This window comes from Dreissena polymorpha, chromosome 16 (assembly GCF_020536995.1).
Source record: "Dreissena polymorpha isolate Duluth1 chromosome 16, UMN_Dpol_1.0, whole genome shotgun sequence".
NCBI classification, from domain to species: domain Eukaryota; kingdom Metazoa; phylum Mollusca; class Bivalvia; order Myida; family Dreissenidae; genus Dreissena; species Dreissena polymorpha.
This window is the reverse complement of record NC_068370.1, coordinates 43,667,684-43,692,335: the sequence shown is the minus strand read 5'-3', so window position 1 is coordinate 43,692,335 and position 24,652 is coordinate 43,667,684. Positions and strand designations below refer to the sequence as shown.

The 24,652-nt window shown below is 35.9% G+C and overlaps 1 protein-coding gene across 11 annotated transcripts in view; it reads left to right on the top strand.

Moving 5' to 3' along the window:
• The window catches only part of LOC127862021 (rho-associated protein kinase 2-like), a 461,134-nt gene that overhangs the window by 1,689 nt on the left and 434,793 nt on the right, over positions 1-24,652 (top strand). For all 11 annotated transcript variants that reach the window (XR_008040404.1, XR_008040405.1, XR_008040402.1 and 8 more), the window contains exon 2: positions 13,913-14,028. Coding sequence is in view for 4 of the 11 variants with exons in the window: in XM_052400942.1 (XP_052256902.1) it covers positions 13,936-14,028 (93 nt within the window). In the remaining 7 variants the exon portion in view is untranslated. The remainder of the gene's footprint in view (positions 1-13,912; positions 14,029-24,652) is intronic.

The following is a 24,652-nucleotide window of genomic DNA, read 5'->3' as shown; positions in this document are numbered from 1 at the left end:
TCAAGGTCATTCATTTGAAGGTCAAGGTCACTGTGACCTTCAATATAAAAAATGTTAAAGTTGTTATAACTTTGGTATGCTTGGACCTAGAGTCTTGAAACTTGACATTAAGGTTGGCCATAACTAGTTAGTAACCACTGGTCATTTCAAGGTCATTCATTTGAAGGTCAAGGTCACTGTGACCTTGAATGTAAAAATGTTAAAGTTCTTATTTCATGGTATAACTTTGGTATGCTTGGACCTAGAGTCTTCAAACTTGACATGAAGGTTGGCCAGGATTAACAGATGACCACTGGTCATTTCAAGGTCATTCATTTGAAGGTGAAGGTCACTGTGACCTTCAATATAAAAATGTTAAAGTTGTTATAACTTTGGTATGCTTGGACCTAGAGTCTTGAAACTTGACATGAAGGTTGGCCAGAACTAGTAAGTAACCACTGGACATTTCAAGGTCATTCATTTGAAGGTCAAGGTCACTGTGACCTTGAATGTAAAAATGTTAAAGTTGTTATAACTTTGGTATGCTTGGACCTAGAGTCTTGAAACTTGACATGAAGGTTGGCCAGAACTAGTAAGTAACCACTGGACATTTCAAGGTCATTCATTTGAAGGTCAAGGTCACTGTGACCTTGAATGTAAAAATGTTAAAGTTCTTATTTCATGTTATAACTTTGGTATGCCACAGACTATCATTCAAGCTTGGATCATATTTATGTGTCCAATCTATCTGCTAGAACTGGTGTGATAGAAACCTTTTGGAGTGATCATAAGGCTGTCTGGATTTCTGTGTAGGTATGTGAAAGCAAAACAATAAATAGTATTATTTCATCTAAGTTTATTTTCTTACATTTGATAATGAAATTGATGGAAACTTCAAACAATATGTTACTAATTTGCTAATAAAAAAATTGAGATCAAACTTTCCTAATTGTCAATTCAAGTTCATATTTGTGACCTTAAATGTTATTGTTGTTCATGTATATGCATGCATTCAAAACATAACACAAGGTTTGCTCATGCCTTGAAAAGTACTTACATTTCATTTTGACCTTTGAACAATATTTCAGTAATTTAAGTATTGCATTGACAAAAACACGAAAGGTACTTTCCTGTCATTTAAATCAAAAATCCGGCTTCAATGCGGTCATCTCCGACCGCGGAACTCTTGTTTGATTTATAGCGTGACATAAATATGTTACGACTCTGGTTGACTTTCCATACGGGGTTAGCTTCAGCGTACAGGTCTGTCAATACTATATAAACTGTACGCTGAAGTTTCTTTAGCTATGTTTGTGTTTGCCTTGTCACCATTAAAGTAAAATATTTTTAGCTTTAACAGGGGATTGAAAATTTGCCATAAATTACACCCTCAATTTAACACGCCAGTCGTATGTCAATGGTACAAATGATGGAAGTCTCTTATACATCCTATAATGTGCTTGTATGCTGTTTTCTAAAACATGGAATATACTAATCTCAACTGTAAGTTTGGTCATTTAATCCCTTAACTTTTCCCACAAGCTACTGTTTGCAGTGATTTGCTCCGTGAGTGGTCAATATTGATTTTCTAACTCAGCCTACAATGCAGTTATCAGCATCTTCTTATCCGTTGATACTAGCTTCGTCTGTTTTGTTCACAGGTTTCATGGACAGTGGCAATGCTTATTAATTTGCGTCTTCATTTAGTGTAACTGTTTAGGTGTATTTAATGAACATCACAGGGCTCATAATGGGCTCAAATTTTAGGGAGAAGTGACTTCTCCCTGGACACTGATTTTTTAGGGAGAAGTGAGGAGACTTTAGGGAGAAAGTGGATAGACTCGGACTCTAGGGTTTGCATGTAGGGCATTACAACACACATATATGTGTATCACATTATTGCAGTATACCACTGTACAGGGATCGACAAATCCACTCGCCCTCTCGTAATTACGAGTAGAAATCGGCTCCAGACGAGTGAATATTCTGGCAGCGCTCGTCCTGCAGGGCGAGTGGCATTTCTGGCCGAAAAGATTATAAAACATTTCTGCCAAACAAAACAACGTTTAATCGGCAATTAAAAATCAACCGGATGTTGATTATTGCACACTGCGCTAAAATTAGTCATGTTCCTGTTATGCGCCGATACCGGTTTGTTCCAAGAATGTATCCTATACAGTAGGGTATACGGTATTTTAATACTGCTAAAAAATTTGTCTAAATTCTTCACATCTTTACATTTAAAGATTTTGGCAAGTTTTAATGGACCAAAATGACAAAGAGAAAACTGCCTTTTGTACACACAGAGGCTTGTTTGAGTTTAACAAAATGCGTTTCAGACTCTCCAATGCTCCTAAAAAGTAATCATAATGATCATGACCATGAAGGCAAAATGAAAAACAAACAAGTTAAAAGTGTTTTAAAACAGTTTATTAACTTTATTGAAGTTCATGAGTTAACACTAACAGTTCTATTTAATAACCAATAGAAAATCACAATAAGGCATATAGTTACTGATTTATTGCATTTTTTCAATAAATTGCAGGGCAAGTACATATTTCAGCAGGGCAAGTGGAAATTCTTAGCTGCTTGCCCTGCAGGGCAAGTTTCTGAAAAACAATTTGTAGACCCCTGCTGTAGTACACATAATTATATTTCTTTTGTGTATGTTAATATTTCCAGCAGTTCTTATTAACCAGGTAATAATAACCACAACAGATACATAACCATAATTTTACTAGCTCTATATTCAATCCATTTTGATGTAAATATATATATTTATTATAAAGACTAAAGTGTAAATATATATATTTATTATAAAGACTAAAGTATTTCAAAGATAATATGTTTATGAAGCAGTAGCCAACATAAGCTCAGACCAGATAAATATTTTTGTTTGAAATATGACATTTAACATATGCTTTGTTAATTTTGATAAATTTTTACGATAAAAGTGCTCAAGAATTTCAAGAAACACAAACATTCGCCATTCTTCTTAAGTATCAAATACATTTTGGCATTTGTTACTATTTAAAAATGTGATGAAATAACGTCCAATCCGTGCATATTTTTTTCTACTGAACACGCGTAAATGGCCTGAAGGGCACCCACACTTTCTATGCGACGGATTACATGGCTGATAATTTTCGCGCGCTTTTTATTGAGACAAATGATAAAGCACTGTTTATTTGAGGCTTGAATTTGTTAATGTCGCGTTAGCATTAAAATTCTGAAGCGTGTTTCGGATAACAAATTTAATAATGTTCTTTGAGAATCGAACGAAACATTTACAGTTATGCGTAATTAATTGAACAAGCATTATGAGTCAAATAAATGTTTTTACCATATAATGCATGAAATGCACAATATCCATGAGGATTACACCCGGTTGCCATCATCAGTGTTCTGCGTAAGTGGCCAAGATTGCATTGTGGACGTGTACACTGTAGGGACCGATGAGTGTTTTAGATAACAAAGCCAACAAATTTCATAAAATCACACACTTATGAAAATTACGTCACTCTCCGTCTGTATGACGGCTCGAAATTAACACTAGCACACTCACAAAATGCGAGTGAAAAATACCGATTGCGAGTTAAGTTTTAAGCCACTAGAATTTTTTGCGAGTGAAGAAATAGTGAAAAAAAGAGTTATATTGCTAAATGCGCTCGACGTTGTGAACGCTAAACCGCAGGTCAATCAATAGAACGTCCAAATACCCATATGCGGAAGCTCGCACCTTGTATATAGACTGGTATACTTATAGTACATATATGAGGATTGTATTGGTACAAAGAACATGAAACAGTCGATTATCCACACATGTTCACTATAAAAGACAAAAAACCTGAACAGTCATGTCGTCGAAGCGAAAAACAAATAGTTTCTTTTTGCCCACAGATTGAAATAACAATACGAAATATAAAGCAAAGTTAACTGTTGAGTTGAGAGAAAAAAAAACGGAAATTAAATTCTTCCACGAAAACAGTGAAAAGTGGGAAAAAGAACTTCATGTATAACACCCAAACTTGTGGTTGATGTCATATTTTATTTAGTTTTAATAGTACTAAACTAATGTCCAAATTTGCTTTTATTTATGTTTTTAGCAAAATTTGCGAGAATGTTTTTGATTTTGTGAGCTGATATTTAAGCTGCTAGCAATGTTCTGCTAGTAGAAAGAAAAGTTAAATTCCTACTGCAAGTATGACTGCTTACGAGTGTTGTCGCTCATTCAAAGTGTGCTCTTCAGGGAATAATCTATAATTTACTATCTATGGGTCCCTGAACTCGCAGATTTTAGACCAATGAGTCCCAGGCCACACTTAATGAGTCCACCTTGAAAAAGAATGGGTCCCAAGTTTTGAAAGATACCAAGTAGTGAAGAATATGAGTCTAAATCACACTAGCTCAATAACTATATTTTGCAATAAACTTTTAATAATCTCAAAAACATGTTGAAACCAAAAAAGCAAATTCAGGGTCATCACTATTTTGTTTGCCTCACATAGGCTATAACATTATCTGTTACATGAATAAAACCTGTTACAACATTTCAACTAGATTCAAATCAATGATAATATTATTGTTAACATACGAATTGCAAGCTTGATAATATTATTGTTAACGTCGAATTGCGAGCTGTTGACCTACCGTTTTTAAAGTTTAGAGTTGTTTGTTTTGGATTTAGCTGCAACACCTTATTTCTGAAGCATTTTTTATGTCCCCCACCACTATAGTGGGGGACATATTGTTTTTGCCCTGTCTGTTGGTTGGTTGGTCTGTCGGTTTGCGCCAACTTTAACATTTGCAATAACTTTTGCAATATTGAAGATAGCAATTTGATATTTGGCATGTATATGTATCTCATGGATATGCACATTTTGAGTGGTGAAAGGTCAAGGTCATCCTCCAAGGTCAAAGGTCAAAATACTAAGTCAAAGCGGCGCAGAAGGGGACATAGTGTTTCTGACAAACACATTTCTTGTCTGTATTATTTATAACTAAGTTAAAGCAGGCCTTCAGCCGGGGACTCTAGAAAATATCAGAACACACTCTCTTTAAAAGGTTGATTCTAATTGGTTCGTAGTATACAGCAGCGGCTCGACTAGAGCCAATCAAATGACTTGTTGCAGTCTTCAAGCATCATTCGGTTAAACTCAGCGTTCATCGCTACACTTTTGACTCATACCCAAGATGGTTCGCACTTATCGTGATTCGCGTATGCATTAACGGATTCGTTTCAGCAATGCGTCCAAGTGGACGCACATATTTCAAAACTATGCTTCTATTTTGATATTTGTGCGTCATAGACCCGCATGTAGATTCTTCCCTGGCTCTTACATTGGTCAAAAACGATTTTCCATTACAATGACATTCCGCCTTTAGGCAGGCTTTATGTGGGTAAAGAGAATGCTGACTTGACCAATATAGATCGCCGATTGGATAAGTTCGGAGGTTGGGAAGATCTGGGAGCAGGGGTTACCTCAAATTACCTGTCGCTCTATTGCGACATGCTCCGGATATGCGCTCGGAAGTATGAAAATACACAAGCAGGGCTAAATTTATCGTTGTTGTCACGAAACTGCGGTATACGGTAATTTTTCGGACACCCCTTTTTTAGCAAGAATAATTATTTTTCATGACTCTTAATTTTCGGACACACAAGGTTTTGTCCATAATTATGTCTTTAAGTTTAGTATATTTTACAGCGCTATTTCACCAAATTTTGGTCCTGTTTTCGATATCTAATGACACTTTAATCATGGGGTTTTACAACAAGATTAACATCATAAAACATTAGTGCTGCAAGAATATACCGGTTTATCGGTATACAAAATGTATATCGCAATACGCAATCTGCATATTGTATTGCGATACGATTTTCCTCATACCGGTATGAAAATTCTACAAAAATCTTCACATTTCGTCCAGAAAAGTCATCCAAAATAATTATATCAATTTGAGCAAAACAAATCGGTGTTTAGTAAACTAAATTGTTACGTAAAAATAGCATTCTAAAAAGTCTAGTTTACAGAGAAGCGTTGTTACATGGGAGTCAGCAAGAATAGTTGAACTGTAAACTGAGCAAAACATATGCTTTACCAGTTTGAATAAAATAATGACTTGGTAATATTGAACTTGCAGCATATTTATAATCAATTAATGTTAATGTCCCAGAGATTTATTGTATACACTATACAGTACACAATTGCACAGCATGTTTAATGAGTATATACAATGGACAAAATGACAATACTAATCTTGCATAACAAAATGCTTTGTAAAGACTAGCAACAATTTAATTGTGTTTATAAAGCATTTTGTAAAAAGGCTAGAATTGCCAATAGGATATAACCAGAATCTAAACATACAATTACAAAAGTTATGTTCATGTAATTAAGTTGGTTTTGGTGATTAGCTGGCGAATTATAATTCTGGTACAAGTTAGCAATATATTGCAATATATTGCTATACGGGTTTTTGAAGTGACAATATATTGCAATACGGTTTTTGGCGTATTGTTGCAGCACTATAAAACATGGCAGGTGCATGCCTGAGGCAGGGTCTTCCCCATGCCATTCGGAAATTTTCCGATCAGTGTATTCTTCAGTAAAAGAAAGTGGAGATTGTCCAAAAAAATCAAGGTTTCCCTATCAGTGTATCAATATTCCCTGTTTTAAAAGAGCACTCTGTACCTACTTTCACAAGTAATCGCCATAAACACCACATGGGGTAATGGATAATCCACTGATAAGAGAATAGCATGATGCGCGTATCGATTATTCTAGCCACATTACACGGTCATTTAAATGCTGACAAGGATGTATCTGGTAACTTTCCAGTCGTCAAACTGTGAAGTTCATTGTCCAATCGGTTACGCGAATGCTTATGAGGGCGGGGTTAACTATCGACCATTATTTTTGATTGACGTCGGGCATGAAGTAAGAGTTTATCGCAGCTTGATTAGCAAGAAGTTGTACCATTTGAGTTATATAAAACCGGTAATTAGTATAGAACAGAACATTAAAGACAGTTTTGGGCATCATCATCACACCTTTTTACTGTAAACAAGTGTTACCTATGACTCATAATTAATACGAGAAATTAATTGCAAGTGGTAAACAATTAATTATTATAGCGAGTAAGTTGTGCAAATGACTCCCGGTTACAATTTTGTGATAACAATTTATTTAATTCCAGTAAATGTATATTTCAATATGTCCATTTATAGAACTGATTCACCTCGTTTTAATAACATTTATTCGACATGTAATGCGCTTTAACAAATTTTCGTTGAATTAATTACGCACACTTGTAAATGTTTCGTCCGATAATCGATAGTTAGAAGACTGATGATGACAACCGGCCGTGATCCTCGTGGACAAAGTGAATTTCATGCATAATTCCGTCAAAACATTTATTCGACTCGTAAAGTGTGTAAACAAATTATCGTTGAATTTATAACGCAACGGTTAATATTTGTTGAAATCTCAAATGGGAATAATTAAATATGTAATCCGAAACCCATTACCGTAAGTCGATGTTAACGCGTTTTTAATCCGAAACACACTTCCGAATGTAAATGTTACCGCAACGTTAAATATTTTTGCTTCAAATTAGCAGTGCAAATTTATTTTGTGTCGAATCTTTTTTTCAATTAAAAAGAGCGCGAAAATTATGCAGCATGTACAACGTCGCGTCTATTGCATACAAGTGGCGTGTATTGAGCTTTTTAACAAGCACACAACAGGTCAGGGGATTGACGCATATTCAGAGGCAATATTTCATCAAATCTATAAATAGTCACTTAAAAAATGGCAAGGTTTATGTTAAAGAAATAACTGAAAGCTTTAATCGTAAATATTTACCAGAAAGAGATTGATAAAAACGGAATAAACGGGATTATCGGGTAATAAATAGAAACTTGAAAAATAGTAAGTATACAGTAATAGAGTCGGGTTGAAACGGGTGTATTGGGGAATCGTTCAAGTCGGGTTTTTACTATCTGTGCGGAAAAGTTTTAAAACAATTAAACAATAAAAAAAATAAAAATATTTTTAAATGACTGGGGGATTTTTTTGAAGAGTCATAGCGCACCTAATGACGTGTCTTTTGACGCTGTTTTTCTTTGAGTTATAAAGCACCACAAAACGTGAATTGACACATTAAATTAAAAAAAATCAACGTCGGCAGGGGACACCCCTCCCGAACCCACCCCCAGTCGGCCCCGGGGCGCCTGAACAAATTCCTGGAGAAGGCACTGTGAGGGCAATGGACCATTACATTTGCGTTATTGGGTAAATAACCTTGTAAACCGGTATTAAACAGTGGATTCGCCTGATAGCATAAGCGTTATGACAATTACCAGGGATAGTGCCAATTAACTGTTCAACTATCTACCGAAATGGTACTACCCCTTCTCAGTAGAATAACTGTGACAAATACTACAGTACACTCCAAGCGTTTTCCCCCAAAAACGCGCTCCCTCCGCGGTTTTTTTTTCTGCTAGCGAGTGTTCACGCGGCGTTGGTAGAGCGAGATGAACTCTATAAAAAGCTCGGCGTTACGCCGAGTTCGCTAATTTCCACGGCGTGTATTACTTTAGGCTAGTCGGTAAATGCAGACACTTTCCGTTCTTATCAGTGACCGACGCGCAACGCCTCGTTAGCAGTGTGCTACTGGGCATGCCAAAAAATAAAAACATTGTTATTAAAAATTGTTTAAATACTGTATAAAAATAAAGACAATTGTATAGAACATTAATACGTATGAAAATTATGTTTTTTAATTCACAGGTACGTCTACAATATGAATGAATATTTGACATGTCATGCGTTTTGACAAATTAATATTTAAATCATAATACATATAACGCAAGGATAAATGTTTTGTAAAATTTCCAAATGAGAATACATGTAATAATTAGTAATCCGAAACACACTAAGATTTTTAATGTTAACACGACGTTTACAAATGCTTCCAATATACAGTCATCATGTATATTTCTCGACAAAAGCGCGCGAAAATTATGCTGCAATGTACAAGGTCAAGGTATACTCCTGCAAAGCGTGCGTGTATTGATTTCTTGATGCAAACTTTGTAGCGCAGAGAACACTTTATTCTGTTGATTTCAAAACAAAATGATATCGCGAATAAGTTGATATTTCCTCCAAAATAATTTCAAATCGAACACGCCGAATCTTTATCGTAATGGTATTTTAGTACAGTAATTATTTTAACAGTAATTGTACTGTAAACTGATTAAAGAAGACATCTGGGCGGAACTGGATTAAGTGTTTGACGTTATGAAAACACGCAAAGCTTGTATACTGACCTATTGTGTAGACTGCTGTCTGCGGTGTTTTGACAAAAGGGATTAACATGTGTGAATGTCACTCTGCCGATTTGGTCCATAATTACTGGTAAACATTGTTTTGAATGTCGGCGCATTTAGAATACAACTGTGAATATTTAATGCAACTATCAACTCAATAGTTACTACCTTCTTTTAGCAATCAATAGAATAACCTACCTACAAAGAGAAAATAAATGCATTAGTGAGCAGAGAATCGACTTTGTTCCGACAATTAAAACCATTCCTTATGCATTCGTTGAACGTGTTTACTTGAGTAAGTTATGCCTTCAGACAGGAAGCGGCTTTCCTTTGATATCGTCAAACTGTAATTTCACACAGATTTGCGATACTTTTAATGGATCGCAACTTTTAATTGGGTCATTTGTTTACATGTTCAGTATAGAAAATCACCTGCTAACATGAAAACTTTGGATTAAATTATCAAAATAATGTTGCAAACTGTGTTTATATTAATTGGTAAGTATTAGTTAAAAGACGACGTTTTGTTTGTCGTAAATCAACGAGTTTTCTATACAACAACTACTTCTACAACCACGTCGGGATCGATCTATCTTGGTTGGGTTTTTTAATTGTAAATATTATACTACATGTACATGTATGTACTTGTAATGAATGTTATTTTATTTGAAAATCAGGAAGTCAAACAAAATTAAATTGATCTTTATCTCGTAAAACGCGGAGTTTCCCCCGCGTTGCCAATGCCGAGGGCCGCTGCGTCGGCTTATCAGTTTTGCCGATTGTTAACCGTCGCGTCCAAAATCATGCAAACACCACGTATCGCGGGATTTTCTTAATCTCCCTCCAGGTCAATCCCCGCGGAGTAGCGAGGGAAATTGGGGAAAACGCGTGGAGTGTACTGTAAACGCTTCAAAGTGTGATGCACCCTATTGCAAGTTTTACAAACAATGGAAGGTGTTAGACAACAACAATCAGAAATGAATAAACAAAGAATTCATAGTTTGCTTTTTATGTCCCCCACTATATTGTTTTTGCCCTGTCTGTTGGTTGGTTGGTTGGTCTGTACGTTGGTCTGTTTGCGCCAACTTTAACATTTGCAATAACTTTTGCAATATTGAAGATAGCAACTTGATATTTGGCATGCATATGTATCTCATGGAGCTGCACATTTTGAGTGGTGAAAGCTCAAGGTCAAGGTCATCCTTCAAGGTCAAAGGTCAAATATATGGGTCAAAATCGCTAATTTAATGTACACTTTTGCAATATTTCAATATTCAAGATTTTGTGATCGCTTCTTGTCCGTCGTGCATCGTCACCATTTTGCATTGGGAACACTCTATAGGGCACATTTATTGTCTGATCTTCATAAAATTTGGTAAGAACATTTGTCCCATTGATACCTCGACTGAGTTCGAAACTGGGTCATGCTGGGTCAAAAACTAGGTCACTAGGTAAAAAAAAAAACACCTTGTGAACACTGTAAAGTCACATTTGATGCCCAATCTTCATGTAACTTTGTCAAAATGTTTGTCTAAATGTTATGTTGGTTGAGTTCAAAAATGGTTCCGGTCCGTGGAAAAACATGGCCGCCAGGGGGCGGGGCAGAATTCCTTATATGCTCAATCATCATGAAACTTGGTCAAAACATTGGTTTTATTGATATCTCGGAAGAGTTAAAAAATGGTCCAGATCGGTCAAAAAACATGGCCGCCAGGTGGGCGGGGCAGTTTACCTTGTTAACACTCTAGAGGCCACATTTATGGTCCAATCTTCATGAAATTTGGTCGGAAGATTGGTCTCAATGATATCTTGGATGAGTTCAAAAATGGTTACGTTTGCTTGAAAAACATGGCTGCTAAGGGGCGAGGCATTTTTCCTTATATGGCTATAGTAAAACCTTGTGAACACTTTAGAGGCCACATAAAAATTTATTGTCCAATCTTCATGAAATTTGGTCAGAAGATTGGTCTCAATGATATCTTGGATGAGTTTGAAAATGGTGACGTTTGCTTGAAAAACATGGCTGCCGAGGGGCCGGGCATTTTTCCTTATATGGCTATAGTAAAATCTTGTTAACACTCTAGAGGCCACTTTTATTGTCCGATCTTCATGAAACTTGGTCAGAAGATTCACCCCAATAATATCTTGGACGAGTTAAAAATGATGCTGGTTGGTTGAAAAACATGGCTGCCAGTTGGCGGGGAATTTTTCTTTATATTCTATGTTAGCGTTTCCGATCTCCAAAATCGCCAAAGGCGATTGAATATTTCAGCTGGCCATTAAAGTTTAAAATGTGAATGAAAATGGCGATTGCAAAATACCCTGATATTTCTCTATAAGTATATAATATTCCCTTCTTTTAAAGAGAACTCGGTACCGATTTCCACATGTAACCGCCATAAAAGCTCCAGGTGGTAATAGATAGTCCACTGATAAGAGATAACCGGATGCCCTTATCGTATATTTAAGCCACATAACACAGTCATGCATGCTGACAGATGCATCACTGGAAATTTTCGGGTAACTTTCCAGTCGCCAAACTGTGATATTTAACGTCCAATCGGCTACGAGAATGTTTATGGAGGCGGAGTTATATAGCGATTATTATTTTTGATTGACATCGGTCACAGAGTAAGCGTTTATTGCAGGTTTATTAACAATGAATCACAGTTGTAGCATTAATACGTGTTATAAAACCGGTAAATAAAGCAGTACATTAAAGGCGGTTTCGGGCATCATCATCACTTATTTACCGTACTGTAAACAATCATTAATTATGAGAAGTTAATTGCAATTGGTGAGCAGTGTAAATTTACTTACGGCGAGTAAGTTGTGAAAAACAAAACCCGTTAATAATTTGATGCGGTAACAAATTAAATCCAGTGCATGTATATTTTATCATGTCTATTTGTAGAACTGATTTACACCCTTTTACTACAACCACGTGATAATAACTATTCACTATGCATTAATACCGGTATGCCATGTAGAACCCGTGTTATAAGAAAGAGCGCGAAATTATTGTTGTCGTCTGCAATGCCAAGTTCTACGCATGCAAAGCATGCTTTTTTTAAAACAGACGATGTGTAACTAAATATAGCCTAGCCGCTCAGTACATGCAGTATTTAAGACTTACAAATTTACCGGTACGTTTGAATAAATTATATATTGCAACTTACCGGTACGTTTAAATAAATTCTATATTGCAACTATGGAAAAATATGTCAATTCAAGAATACATTGCAGTAAATGTATTTTTCAAGAATCAAGAAGCACCAGACTACGGCAAAAATTATTGGGAGAAGGGGGGGGCGAATAGGAGTTACGCAAGACCCACCCAATCAAAGACCCGGGCATATCTGAAAGTTCTAACATTGTATACGTTTATGCCAGTGCATGAAAATAAATATAAATGGAAATAAAAAAAACATGAAATTATTTGATTTCACGTAACAAATAATTTATTTAAATGTGTCTTCATTGATAATTTAATACAGTCATTATTGATGCCTATAGATTCATGATAATGATTATGTCGTTCATTGAGCAAATAAGGTTATAATGTGGGTCGTGATCGTAGTGCTGAAATTTGGCTACTAATTTTTATTCCTTAGCGCCAACCTAGATATTGCTATAGCAAAACCTTGTTAACACTCTAGAGGCCACATTTATTTTCCGATCTTCATGAAACTTCGTTAGATTTGTCCTAATGATATCTTTGATGAGTTTGAAAATGGTTTCGGTTGCTTAAAAAACATTGCCACCAGGGGGCGGGGCATTTTTCCTAATATGGCTATATATCATGCTTTAGTAAAACCTTGTTAACACTCTAGAGGCCACATTTATTGTCCGATCATCATGAAACATGGTCAGATGATTTGTCCCAATGATATCTAGGATGAGTTAGAAAATGGTTCCGGTTGGTGGAAAAACATGGCCGCCAAGGGAGCTTGGCATTTTTCCTTATATAGCTATAGTTAAACCTTGTTAACACTCTAGAAGCCATATTCATTATACGATCATCATGAAACTTTGTCAGAAGATTTGTCCTAATTATATTTTGGACAAGTTCGAAAGTGGTTCCAGTTGCCTGAAAAACATGGCCACCAGTGGGCGGGACATTTTTCCTTATATGGACTTAATGAATCTTCATGAAACTTTGTCAGTATACTTGTTTAAATGATATCTTGGATGTGTATGAAAATGGTTCTGGTCTGTTGAAAAACGTGGCTGCCAGGGTGTTCACTAGTCATGAAAGTTGGTAAGAACATATTGTTCTAATGATATCTTGGGCTGCACAGAACAGGTCAGTTCCTTTGAATCTCAGGTGAGCAACTTTGGGCCTTTTAGGCCCTCTTGTTGTGATTTTGAGGTAAAATGATCACCATTTTTTTATTTCACAAAACTTAGCATAGTCTTAATTGATTTAGAAAAAAATAATGCCCAGTGATTGGCCCTTTTCAGCTTTAAGTTCTTTACATACAGGTAAATGTCTAAAATAGGAATTATTTTATGAAATGCAGATTTAAATTCATTTAGATGTCATGCATACACTTGTGCTTAAATGGTATTACCATTAGCCCCTTTGCCTTGTTTCAGATTGATAGTAACCTGAGAGAACTATGAGTGGAATACCACCCCAACATCGGCGGTTGGAGACACTCGAGTCCAGGATCAAGAGTCCGAGCTCTGAGCTTAACATCGACAGTCTTCTAGTAAGATGTCTTCTAAGTGACTTTTTGCACTTCTCACTACCCCCTCCTAAAAATTGACACCAAGCCCAGCAACATTTCATCAGACTCTGAGTGAAGCATTTATTGTCCCCTACTGGCGAAACCAGAGGGGACTTATGGTTTGTGCTCTGTCAGTCTGTCTGTCAGTCCGTCACACGTTTCTGGATCCTGTGATAACTTTAAAAGTTCTTCATATTTTTTCATGAGACTGGAAACATGGATAGATGGCAATATGGAGATTATGCACATCATTTCATTTTGTTCCTGCATCAAGAATTCTGGTTGCTATGACAACAAATAAAAAAATCTGAAAATGGTGGAGTTTAACCGGTAGGGGGCCATATTGCTTGACAATCTCTTGTTTATTTTTATGCTTTTTATTTTACCCAGTGATTAGGATTGGGAAAACAAAGAGATAAACCAGGAAATAGGATAAATAAGATGTAAGAATTGCAGGAAGATAATGGATTATTCTTTTTGTATAACAGCAGTCTTATGATCCTTTGTTTATTGTTCATGTCAAAGCATACTTTCATAACTATTTAAGGGATAAATATAAAATTCACATATTGATTTGAGACATTAAGATGAATTGAAGCTGCAAGAACTGTAAACAAATTTTGTTGGAGGGATTGCCTTTTGTTCATGTTTTGTGAAGAAAACAGAACAACATACTTTCAATTTTATCTCGTGCAAAGAATAACTTGCAAATCATAGAATGGATTTACATAGATTTAAATGGAACTTCATCTATTTATAAAGGGCTTTGAGAAGGAGTGCAGATTATAAGTGCCATAACTCTTTCTTCAGTATTTAGATAGTTATTGCTCTTTTTGTGTACTTTGTACTTAATGATTTGATAACAACTGTTGATAAAATTTTATAGAGTTACCAAGAACTTTGTGATTAATTGCAGAGTGCAAGGCCCTTTCCTTTGCAGCCCCCCCCCCATTACAAAGGGTAATTTTTGTCTTGGAGATCTTATCTCTGAAAGTATTATAGGGATTCAAATGAACGCTCATATAATGATAAAAGTATTTGAGAGGAAGTGGGAAGTACCAGAACTATGACTTTCGTTCATATTTATGGAATTACCGTAGGTTTCCACGTATAGCGTGCTCACGTGTATAGCGCGCAGGCTGTTTTTTAAATGCAAAAATGGAGAAAAAAATATTTAAAGACAATAAAACCAACAAATTGGACCGAAAATGGCCGCCATTTTACTATTGCACAATCCAATAATCCGGGGCATTGGAAAGCTTAATTAAGCATTCAAAATAGGAAGCGTCATTATGATTAGGAGCATGGATTGCATAGCACTATACTTTTCTGACAATTTTGTAATTTTCTAGCAAAAGATTAACAGTCCATGTGCATTTAGTGAAAAACGTGAGAAAATAAGAATTAGTGTACATCGTGTGATTTTTCCTCGGGGAAAGCATGGGCATTACAGTAAATTTGAATGTCGCATGGGAGACGGGGATACAGTTGTTGAGGTACACCACTGTTGAACGTTCAATATTTATACACACAAAATGCAATTGCATATCTTCAGGTTCTCAAGTGTCAATTATCGTCTCAAATGTCAATTAGCGTCTTAACAAGTCGTGGCACATATTACTCAATAACATCTGCCAATTACGAAGTGCAAAATGACCCCCTTTCACACCTACCGTTACCTGCAAAAAAGACCTCGTTCGCACCTACCCTTGCCTGCTCTCCGGAATGTCGACAACAATCCCCATCGGAATTCATCAATAAAGAAGTGTAAAAACACAAACAAAGAAATGTCCGCAAGTTTATTCAAACAAATTTATTTTTGACCAAAACTTCTTCTACCGCATTCATATCTACCAGCCGCGACTTCTTGTTGTTTCGACAATGGCCCCTCAGTCTGTACGATTATAGGGTGGTAGTTTTCTGGAAAAAAAACATGGCGGCCATTTTGATTATTTACAATTACACAACATATTTTTTACCAAGTTAGCAGTCAGGATAGCGTTGTATCAATGTATAGCGCGCACCAGCTTTTTAATTTGAATTTTGGAGGTAAAACAAATGCGCGCTATACGTGGAAACCTACGGTATTGCCGTTATGTTCATGCATTACTATAGGAAAAGATTGAATGTTATGAAAATTCTTATATTTATTACACTGTAACTCCAATATAACGCGCTCCGTTATAACGCTGTGTCCGATATAACGTGGGGGATGCTTGGATCTCCGACTTTCCATTTCTGATTCAAATTCATGCTATTGAACTTGTATGTATTTTCAGACAATTCGAAGATGGCGGCGATTATATCTTGATTGCTTTATTAAACCGTCCGTTGAACTGATTTCAATCGCTTCGAGGTTAAAAAATACCAACAGTAAATTGGTGTTAATCTGTTGTGTAATGTCAATAAAGGTGTGGTTGGGTGCGCTAATTTCAATAAGTTATTCAAATCGATATAAACATTCTTACTTTGATATGATTGAAGTTTGACTCTAATAAATGAACGGCTTTGAAATATACTGCGCACAGTATAAAACAAGTTTTTCTGTAATTTCCTTATCATTCTAGTATTTAGTCATTCACTCGTTCTGTTCATGTACGAGAAATTAATTAAATTATCCAGACAATTTAGTTACATGCTGACTCAGTGTAATTGTTAACAGAGATTCTCTTTCATTTTTGCACGGTATCAGAAAGTCCCCGGAAAGCATGTTTTTTGCATGACTGCCTATGATGCAATAAAACATTTATTTGTACATGTATTGTATTGCATTCAATCTAAATTTAAATTTGCTCGTCCAATTAAAGCTCTGCCCCATAATGCACTGTTCTCTTTACACTTCTGAAAAATTACGTACGCATATGGATGTGTTTATCAAATTTTTGAACATATTTATGGTCATTAATGTTCAAGATTATTATTTTTTGAGTGATGTAACTTTTTTGGATTATCGGATAAATGTGCACATTAGAAAACCGGTATTTATACTGTTATCAATACAATTTGGTTTATATGCATGTATTTGCAGATGACAACACAGCATGGCAATACATAGGACCTATATTTAGGCTATACTATACCTGTTTTTATAGCCCCCTGCAATAAATGAGCTCAAAACTTATAACCCTGTCCGTTTATAACGCTCTTGCGTGGCTTGGACCCCGTCATCCGCGTTTTAATGGAGTTACAGTGTATATTATAAAGTACTTTGAGATTGCTGTTTTTCGCTAAATAGCACAGGGAGTGGGATAATCGTGGGATTGATTGCATCCTGGCAACACAACTTTTTTGATTAACCACACAAACAAAAAACAACAACTTAAGTTTGCCTCTTTATAATGCATAGATTCAAATACATAGTCATTAAGTGTTGTTTTGATTGAGCACTATTATGCTGACAAGAACACTTGTACAGACCTGGAGAGTTGATCAAAATATATGAGCCGTGCTCTTGGAAAACCAGGCTTAATTCATGTGCCTTAAGTATCATCTCAGGCTTAATTCATGTGCCTTAAGTATCATCCCAGGCTTAATTCATGTGCCTTAAGTATCATCCCAGGCTTAATTCATGTGCCTTAAGTATCATCCCAGGCTTAATTCATGTGCCTTAAGTATCATCCCAGGCTTAATTCATGTGCCTTAAGTATCATCCCAGGCTTAATTCATGTGCCTTAAGTATCATCCCAGGCTTAATTCATGTGCCTTAAGTATCATCCCAGGCTTAATTCATGTGCCTTAAGTATCATCCCAGGCTTAATTCATGTGCCTTAAGTATCATCCCAGATTGCAGTCTGCAAAGGCTTATCAGGGACAACACTTTACCCTTTTTTCAAACTCTTTGTTGAAAGGAAGTCTCTTTTAAACAAAAATTGTGTCAAGGTGGAAAGTTGCTATACTGTAGCCCTAATTGTCATGATATGTGGATGACTACACTACTGAAAAGACCAGCTGAACAGATGTTGTTCTCACCTTCCTAAACAGGTCAAGATTGATTAAACATACATGTACTCAGAACTATGTCAATTTTGCATGTAAACATATTGATAGCTAATTGTTATCATGTTATAAAATTATCAAATAGTTTGATTCATGTTATAGGAGCTTTTGGCGAATTTGTTCACAATTTCAATGCCTGTATTTGCATGGTAGTTAGAAAGTGTGTTTGCTCTTTTTCAGCGAGATTAATTTAAGATTTGTAGTTGGTGCCTTATCTGAATTAATGGTCATTAAAAAACATTTGATCCACACTCTGGGAAAACAGCGCTTAATGCATGTGCGTAAATTGGTCCTAGATTAGCCTGAATTTTTATGTCCCCCACTATAGTAGTGGGGGACATATTGTTTTTGCCCTGTCTGTTGGTTGGTCTGTTGGTTGGTTTGCGCCAACTTTAACATTTTGCAATAACTTTTGCTATATTGAATATAGCAACTTGATATTTGGCATGCATGTGTATCTCATGGAGCTGCACATTTTGAGTGGTGAAAGGTCAAGGTCATCCTTCAAGGTCAGAGGTCAAATATATGTGGCCAAAATCGCTCATTTTATGAATACTTTTGCAATATTGAAGATAGCAACTTGATATTTGGCATGCATGTGTATCTCATGGAGCTGCACATTTTGAGTGGTGAAAGGTCAATGTCATCCTTCAAGGTCAGAGGTCAAATATATGTGGCCAAAATCGCTCATTTTATGACTACTTTTGCAATATTGAAGATAGCAACTTGATATTTAGCATGCATGTGTATCTCATGGAGCTGCACATTTTGAGTGGTGAAAGGTCAAGGTCATCCTTCAAGGTCAGAGGTCAAATATATGTGGCCAAAATCGCTCATTTTATGACTACTTTTGCAATATTGAAGATAGCAACTTGATATTTGGCATGCATGTGTATCTCATGTAGCTGCACATTTTGAGTGGTGAAAGGTCAAGGTCATCCTTCAAGGTCAGAGGTCAAATATATGTGGCCCAAATCGCTTAATTTATGAATACTTTTGCAATATTGAAGATAGCAACTTGATATTTGTCATGCATGTGTATCTCATGGAGCTGCACATTTTGAGTGGTGAAAGGTCAAGGTCATCCTTCTAGGTCAAATATATGGGTCAAAATTGCTCATGTAATGTAACTTCTGCAATATTGAAGCTAGCAATTTTATATTTGACATGCATGTGTATCTCATGGAGCTGCACATTTTGAGTGGTGAAGGGTCAAGGTCATTCTTCAAGGTGAAACGTCATATAAGGGGACATTGTGTTTCACAAACACATCTTGTTTGTTTAAAGTCTTGTCTTAACGAAAATTCAGCCTAGGTTGAAAGTGTCATCAATTTTAATAATAATTGTTACATGCTGTTGAAATGAACATATATTTACTTTAAAATTGCTTCAAACCTTTTACCAAAACAAGCACCGAAGTGAAATGTTTCCTTTTGATTGAATTATATCAAGTTTATAATGCTTTCCCTTGTGAACATGCAACTTGCATGATCTGCCACGATGATTACAGTGATATTTGAGCTCACATGAGCACAATGTTGCTCATGGTGAGCTTTTGCATCACTTTTTGTCAGTAGTGCTCATGCTGCATCAACATTTGCCTTGTTTTGGAGGCCACATTTATTGTCTGATCTCTATGAAAACAGATTTGTGACAATCTTGGACTAGTTTGAAAATGGTTCCGGGTGGTTAAAAAATATTTTATTTTATTGGGATCGCCAAAAAAAAACAAACTTTTTTTTTCCATTTGAGCTCATTTGAGATGTTATATCAAGCATACAAAGCATATATAAACATGTATTTCTTATTAAAAGCTTTAATAGCTTTCCATTTTAGAACCCCCCACCCCCCCACCCTCAAAAAATAAAATAAAGATGAAATCCCTACCTACCGACCCTGTTTTTTTTTTCAAGGAGACCAGAAACGGACCTATTTTTATTTTGGCCTGGCTATAGTAAAACCTTGTTAACACTCTAGAGCCTTCATTTATTGTCTGATCTTCATGACACTTGGTTAGAACATACGTCCGTCGGAGTGTCCCAATAATATCTTGGATGAGTTCGAAAATGGTTCTGGTTGGTTGAAAAACATGGCCACCAGGGGCGGGGCATTTTTTCTCGTATGGCTACAGTAAAAACCTGGTAAACACTCTCAAGGCAACATTTAATGTCCGATCTTCATGTAACGTGGTCAGAAGATTTCTCCCAATGTTATCTGGTTTGAGTTCGAAAATGGTTCCCGTTGGTTGAATAACATGGCTGCCATGTGGCCAGGCATTTTTCCATATATGGCTGTAGTAGAACCTGGTTTACACTCCATGGCAGAGGCCACATTTATTGTCCGGCCTTCATGAAACTTGGTCAGAATATTTGTCTCAATGATATCTTGGTTAAGTTATAAAATGGTTCTGGTTGTTTGAAAAGATAGCCGCAAGGCGGCAGGGCATTGTTCCTAATATTGCTATAGTAAAACCTTGTTATTCCCCTAAGGATCACATTTATTGTCCAATCTTCTTGAAAGTTGGTCAGAACATATGTCCAAATGATATCTTGGATGAGTTTGAAAATGGTTTTAGTTTGTTGAAAAGCATGGTCACCAAGTGGCGGGTCATTTTTCCCTATATGGCCATAGTAAAACCTTGTTAACACTCTAAAAGTCACATTTATAGTTCAATCTCCATAAATTTGTTCTAATGATACTTTGGGCTGCAAAGAACAGGTCAGATCCTTTGTATCTCAGGTGAGCGACTTTGGGCCTTTCAAATAGCTGCTGGTAACCAAGATCGGGTTGATTTGTGAATAAGCTGTTTATATTTCTTGGTAATATAATCAAAATTAATATTTTCCAATCTGAATCTGAAAAAAATTGTGATTAGGGCAATGTTGGTGGATCAGTTGGGAAGAGGAAACAAACTTCATTTTATTTTTTACCCTAGCTTGGTATTGCACATTTATTTAAGTTTATCTCTTACAAATGGAAGAATTTGCATTGCAATGTTTCTTGTTTACAGATGAAATTAAGAGTATGATAATTACCTACCTGTAATTCCCAGCACCAGGCAGGCATTATATTGGCAGTTTTCTGTTGATGCCTCAAGACCTGAGTCAGATGGCCTGTTTCACCCTCTTGCAGTGTTCAAACCTGTGTTTCAGCAAATGTAAACACATCGTTTGGAGTGCCCTTTCATTGTTTAGTTTATGGGGTTATTCTCCTTGTTAGGTAGAATAAATAACCAATTGTATCTGTGAAGAGGTGTGCAATAAATTTGAGAGATTTATATTAGTTTCTGTAAAATATCTGAGAATGCTTCGACCTGAAATCATGCAAGTTGGTGTAGTGATTACTTTGGAAAGTAATATGCCAATTTATTTTAAGGCCATCATTTCAAATGTCAAGATCTTAAGGCTTAACAGGCTTGGACCATGACAAAGCATATTTGTGTCAGTTTTGGGAGGAAACATTACCTTCTATCAACATACAATCTTAAGAGTTATTGTCTTGTTCTTGATCTGTTTTACTGAGTTAAATTAATATATTTAATAATGTTAATTTGTTAATATCAACCATTTCTTGTCCATGCAATTACAGTTAACTTAACTTAGTGGCAAACATAATGAAGCAGAATATGCATATGAATCTTAATATACCTAGATTTACTAACTTTAAAAATTAAGCCATGCATGTTTGTATTTTCTATTTCATTGTTGTTGTTTTTTCCACCATTTTGGGAATTGGGCTGGGTCCCTTTGGATTGAGAAAAGTCATGTTTTGACTTAAATTTAGAAATTACAGTACACTCCACGCGTTTTCCCCAATTTCCCTCCATACTCCGCGTGTTTCGACCTGGAGGGAGATTAAGAAAATCCCGCTATACGCGGCGTTTGCATGATTTTGGACGCGGCGCTTAACGATCGGCAAAACTGATAAGCCGACGCGGCGGCCCTCGGCGTTGGCAACACGGGGGAAACTCCGCGTTTTACAAGATAACGATCAATTTAATTTTGTTTGACTTCCTGATTTAAAAAAAAAATACATTTATTACTAGTACATACATGTACATGTAATATAATATATTCACAATTAAAAAAAACAACCAAGATAGATCGATCCCGACGTGGTTGTAGAAGTAGTTGTTGTTGTATAGAAAACTCGTTGATTTACGACACACAAAACATCGTCTTTTAACTAATACTTACCAATTAATATAAACACAGTTTGCAACATTGTTTTTATTTTGATAATTTAATCCAAAGTTTTCATGTTAGCAGGTGATTTTCTATACTGAACATGTATACAAATGACCAAGGACCCTAAAAATCTCGCAAATCTGTGTGAATTGACAGTTTGACGTAATCAAAGAAAAGCCGCTTCCTGTCTAAAGGCATAACTTACTCAAGTAAACACGTTCAACGAATGCATAAGGAATGGTTTTAATTGTCGGAACAAAGTCAATTCTCTGCTCACTAATGCATTGATTTTCTCTTTGTTTGTAGGTTATTCCATCGATTGCTAAAAGGTGGTAACTATTGAGTTGATAATTGCATTTAATGTTCACAGTTGTATTCTTGTTGCGTCGACATTCTAAACAATGTTTACCAGTAATTATGGACCAAATCGGCAGAGTGACATTCACACATGTTAATCCCTTTTGTCAAAACACCGCAGACAGCAGTCTACACAATAGGTCAGTAGACAAGCTTTGCGTGTTTTCATAACGTCAAACACTTAAAATCCAGTTCCGCCCAGATGTATACTGTAATCAGTTTACAGTACAATAAGTGTTAAAATAATTACTCTACTAAAATACAGTAACGATAAAGATTCGGCGTGTTTGATTTGAAATTATTTTAGAGGAAATATCAACTAATTCGCGATATAATTTCGTTAATAAATACCAAAGAAACTTTTAACAGAAATCAACAATGTTCTCTGCGCTACAAAGTTTGTATTAAAAAAATCAATACACGCACGCTTTGCAGGAGTATACATTGTACCTTGACCTTGTACATTGCAGCATAATTTTTCGCGCGCTTTTGTCGGGAAATATACATGATGACTGTATATTGGAAGCATTTGTAAACGTCGTGTTAACAATTAAAAATCGTAGTGTGTTTCGGATTACTAATTATTATTCTCATTTGGAAATTTTACGGAACATTTATTCTTGTGTCATATGTGTTATGATTTAAATATTAATTTGTCAAATGTATTATATTAGACTAATTCATATTGTAGACGTACCTGTCAATTAAAAAACATAATTTTTATACGTATTAATTTTCTATACAATTATCTTTTTTATAAATGTACTACAGTATTTAAACAATTTATTATAACAATGTTTTTATTTTTTGGCATGCCCAGTAGCACACTGCTAACGCGGCATTGTGCGGCGATCACTGATAAGAACGGAAAGTGTCTGCATTTACCGACTAGCCTAAAGTAATACATTCCGCGGGAATTAGCGAACGCGGCGTAAGGCCGAGTGTTTTATCGAGTTCACCTCACTCTTCCAACGCCGCGTGAACACTCGCTAGCAGAAAAAAAACCGCTGAGGGAGCGCGTTTTTTGGGGAAAACGCGTGGAGTGTACTGTAATGTTGTTCAAAATTGAGAATAAAAGTGTTTTCAGTATAAGTCGATCTTAAATACATGTAGCTGAATAGGAGATTGACAACATGTTGAGATCCAATACAATATGTTTGTGTGGAAACATTCAATTGAGAATTTGTAGCGCCCATTTGGGAAAAATATATACTTTTTTCGCTTAGGAATGGTGCCTAGTACCGGACCTGATTTTGAACAATACTCATTTTTATGACATACCTTCTTTTATGAATTTCTAATGAATATGTGTTGTTTGTATATAAAATGTATTCTTCGTTGTTAATGGAAATTTGCATTTCATTAACCCCTACTAATTAAATTATGTCTGAGATTTGTCATATCTCAGTGATTCTCTTAGAATAAATGCCTATGCAGAATTTTTGCTTAGCATGTTAAAATGTAAATGTCCGACTTCATTCCAAAACCAGTTGTTAAGATGATTGCATTTGGCGACAATTCAAGATGTAGTAAGGGCATAGGGTAAAAATTGGCAATATCTTTATGGTTGTTGAATTCATACCATATTAACATATTTATTTTTAAACAAGGACAAAAAAACTGCTATAGTTGAAGTTCGAGCTCTGCAATGGATTAAATCAACTTGATTAACCCATTTATGCCTAGCATCTAGAAAAAAGGCCTTGGCAAACTGAGTAGACCCAGTTGAGACTACGCATCATGTGGCGTCTCATCAGGGTCTGCGCTATTTGCTTAAAGGACTTTCTTTAAGGAATATTCTAAATATAGAAATAAATGTACAAGACATCCATAATTTTGGAAATAAATTGATCCAATTAGGAAGGATGGGAGAGTCCACTAGGCATAAATGGGTTAACATGCTCAATTTGACATATAAGCCTATTGGGTCAATCAAGCACAGTCAGAGCGTCACTCACCAGAGGGGGGGGGGGGGGCTTTCGTATTTGAAAATTTGGCGCTTCTAACCAGCAGCACATTCAGTGCCTTGCTTAAAAGGCCTGATGAAAACACTACCTGCGATCATA